The following is a 3,260-nucleotide window of genomic DNA, read 5'->3' on the forward strand; positions in this document are numbered from 1 at the left end:
AAAAAAAAAAAAAAAAAAAAAGAGGAAACAGTTGGGGCAAAGGAAGGAAAAGTTTCCCAACTCATTTTGATATCCAGAATATAGAAAGAATTCTTTTAAGAAAATGAAAAATGACCCAGTGGAGAAAACAGACAAAGGCACTAACAGTACTACACAACAAACGAAATATGAATGGCCCATAAGAACCTCAATAGGTACCAGGGAAATTTGAGCCCAAAGTTCAAGATACCATTTTACCCCTCATAGATTTAACAAAATTTAAGAATTACAATATTCTTGCATATGTCCACTAGGTGGTAAGAACCAGAACATCCATAGCAGCATTGTTAGCTACTGTTTGTTCAGCACTGCCAAAAACTGGACAAAAACCAATTATCCGGTAAGAGAAAGAATAAATTGCAGTACATTTATATAATAAGAAAACTATACAGTAGTGAAAGCAAAAGATCTTTAGTTACATGAATCAATGTGGCTGGCTCAATCTTAAAACCTTAATTCTTGACCTCTGAAAAAAGCAATTTTCTGAAGAATACATGCAATATTGTAGAAACCCAAAATGGGGGGAAAAAACTGTATAAAATAAAACTATAAAGAAAAGCAGGGATTGATTTAGGTAAGGAAGGGGTACCCAAAGGCCTTCAAAGGTAACTGTTTTATTTCTTAAGCTGGGTAGTAGATACAAGTATTTGTTATATTACTCATAAAAATGGTATTAATATTTCACAATTTTTAAAATGTTTCAAAACTGAGAGGAAATAATTGATGGAAAAGTATTTTAAATATACTCAAGAAAGGGGCTGGGCCCAGTGGCTCACGCCTGTAATCTTAACACTGTGGGAGGCCGAGGTGGGAGGATTATTTGAGCTCAGGAGTTTGAGACCAGGCTGAGCAAGAGTGAGATCCCATCTCTACTAAAAATAGAAAAATTAGCCCAGCGTCATGGTTCATGCCCATAGGCCCAGCTACTTCGGAGTCTGAGGCAGGAAGATCACCTGAGCCTAGGAGTTTGAGGTTGCAGTGAGCTATGATGATGCCACTGCACTCTAGCTGGGGCGACAGAGTGAGACTCCGTCAAGAAGAATAAGAGGAAGAAGGAAGGAGGAGGAGGAGGAAGAGGGGAGGGGGATAAAATAAAACACTGATAAACACTGGGTTCTTCTACTTTAAAAAAAATGAGATATAATTCTCATACTATAAATTTCATTCTTTTAAAGTATACAATTCAGAGGTTTTTTTGTTTATTCAGAGTTGTACAACCATCACCACTTTCTAATCTCAGAATATTTCATCACCCCAAAAAGAAATCGCTCCATTAACACTTTCCTCCAACTACTGGAAACCACTTATCTACTTTCTGTCTCTGTAGATTGTTTATTCTAACATTCTATATAAATGGAATCATATAATATGTCACCTTTGTGCTAGTTCCTTTCACTTAGCATGTTTTCAGGGTTTATCCATGTGGTAGTATGTATTTCGTTAATTTTTATGGCCAAATAATATCCCATGAGATGGATATACCACACTTTGTTTATCTGTTCATCAGCTGGTGAGCATTTGGGTTGTCTCCATCTTTTGGCTGTTATAAATAAAGTTGCTATAAACATCTGTGTCTAAGTTTTTGTATTGACATATGTTTTCAATTCTTTTTAGTATATACCTAGAAGTAGAATTGCTGGGGGAATTTTTCTACTCTTAAGACATCTTTAAAGAGAATTTAACATTTATATTAAAATTTAATAAATGTTTGGTTTACAATAAAATCAACTGCATAAATGCCTGTAGCTTTAGGAAACTATTTTGTCATTATTACTGAAACATCTTAATAATTTATTTCATCCTTTTGCCCCTTAGTTTGAAGTCAATCAACTCACATATTATTTACCTTGTCCTTTTTCAAGGAAAATGATTTTGGATTCTGGAAGAAAATTAGATCCAGTCACAATCATTTCATGACCTCCATTTACAGAACAGCTGTTGATACTGTACTTCTCAATATGAGGAAGTTCTTGAGCAGATCGCTGGGCTGTTTTTTTTTAAGAGTTGAGAAGAAACAAAATATTAGTTAAAAATCTTTCATCCATAAATGACAAGCTTGAGCTACAAAATGAAAATAAAGTGAAGCAAATTTGGGGATTAGTTGATCCAGCCCTTTCAAATTCAAGACAATGGTAATGATACCTACTAAAAGAACTAAATTGTTTAGAAAACAAAATAGATATATTAAATTTATGGATTTCTACATTTTTTATACTACAACTATTAAGAAACTAATAAAGAGAAATTAATTAATATCTTCAATTTCATATTGACTCCAACACATTTACCTCATCTGCTTTTCTCTTTTTAGGTTAAATCTTTAATGTATTTGTTCCATACAATTATCTGTTAAAATCTGTAAATCTTGTATAATTACAAAAAGCACATAAGTCCAAAGGTGTATAATTTTATTGAATACAATTAAGAGAAGGCAAGTTTTTCAACAACTACTGTAGGACAAACACCAAGTAACCCTTTCATCAAGAGAATACCTAGATCATTGTTGTGACATCAGACTTCCATTTTGGACAATTTTCTAAACTAAATAACCGAAACACACATGAAATACACATTTCAGTACTGAATTTTTAGAAATGGCTATAAATGTTTCTATAGTGACTGCACGTTTCTCTGCCTTCCTAGGGTACATGAAACATAATCTAATGTTTCTGTTCTAAAGGAAACATTTTTCCTTTTTAATATAATCATGAGTACTAAGAAAACCCATGTTCTAAGCATAGCTCTGTCACCAACAAGCAAATAACCTTGGATGAATACTTGAGATACTTGTGCCTCAGTTTCCTCCTATGCGAAATTATAGCATGGAAACAGAACATTCCAAGTCTATGCCCTAAAGATCTAAATACTAGTCATACCAGCTAACTTGCCCAAGATCCATAGTTCTATGTGGCCTGAGTAGATGTCAGGTTCTAGGGCCCTTTCTTATATCTTGCCTTTGTATATGGAAGGAAAAAACATTCAAGACTTAATCTGATGTTGTAAATAATTTTATGGTTAAAAAAAACCAAACACTCCATAAGTCTTATTTAGCCAAGGGGTCAATTTGCAGAGACAATCATTTTCCAACATGAAGGCTGACATTTTAATGAAACAATGATGACCAAGTGACACTTAAAAGTATTAGAATCATAGCTTCATGACTTGGTCCTCAGATGCCATCAGCCCACCTTCCTCATTTAAAGATAAGAAAACTGACCGGG

At 33.8% G+C, this 3,260-nt stretch overlaps 1 protein-coding gene across 1 annotated transcript in view; it reads right to left on the reverse strand.

Moving 5' to 3' along the window:
- The window catches only part of NFATC3 (nuclear factor of activated T-cells, cytoplasmic, calcineurin-dependent 3), a 132,371-nt gene that overhangs the window by 53,676 nt on the left and 75,435 nt on the right, over window positions 1–3,260 (reverse strand). Inside the window, exon 6 of the mRNA XM_012660528.1 lies at window positions 1,886–2,026. Within this exon, the coding sequence (XP_012515982.1) occupies window positions 1,886–2,026 (141 nt within the window). The remainder of the gene's footprint in view (window positions 1–1,885; window positions 2,027–3,260) is intronic.

The sequence above is a fragment of the Propithecus coquereli genome, unplaced genomic scaffold (assembly GCF_000956105.1).
Source record: "Propithecus coquereli isolate 6110/MARCELLA unplaced genomic scaffold, Pcoq_1.0 Scaffold67, whole genome shotgun sequence".
Classification (NCBI taxonomy): Eukaryota; Metazoa; Chordata; class Mammalia; order Primates; family Indriidae; genus Propithecus; species Propithecus coquereli.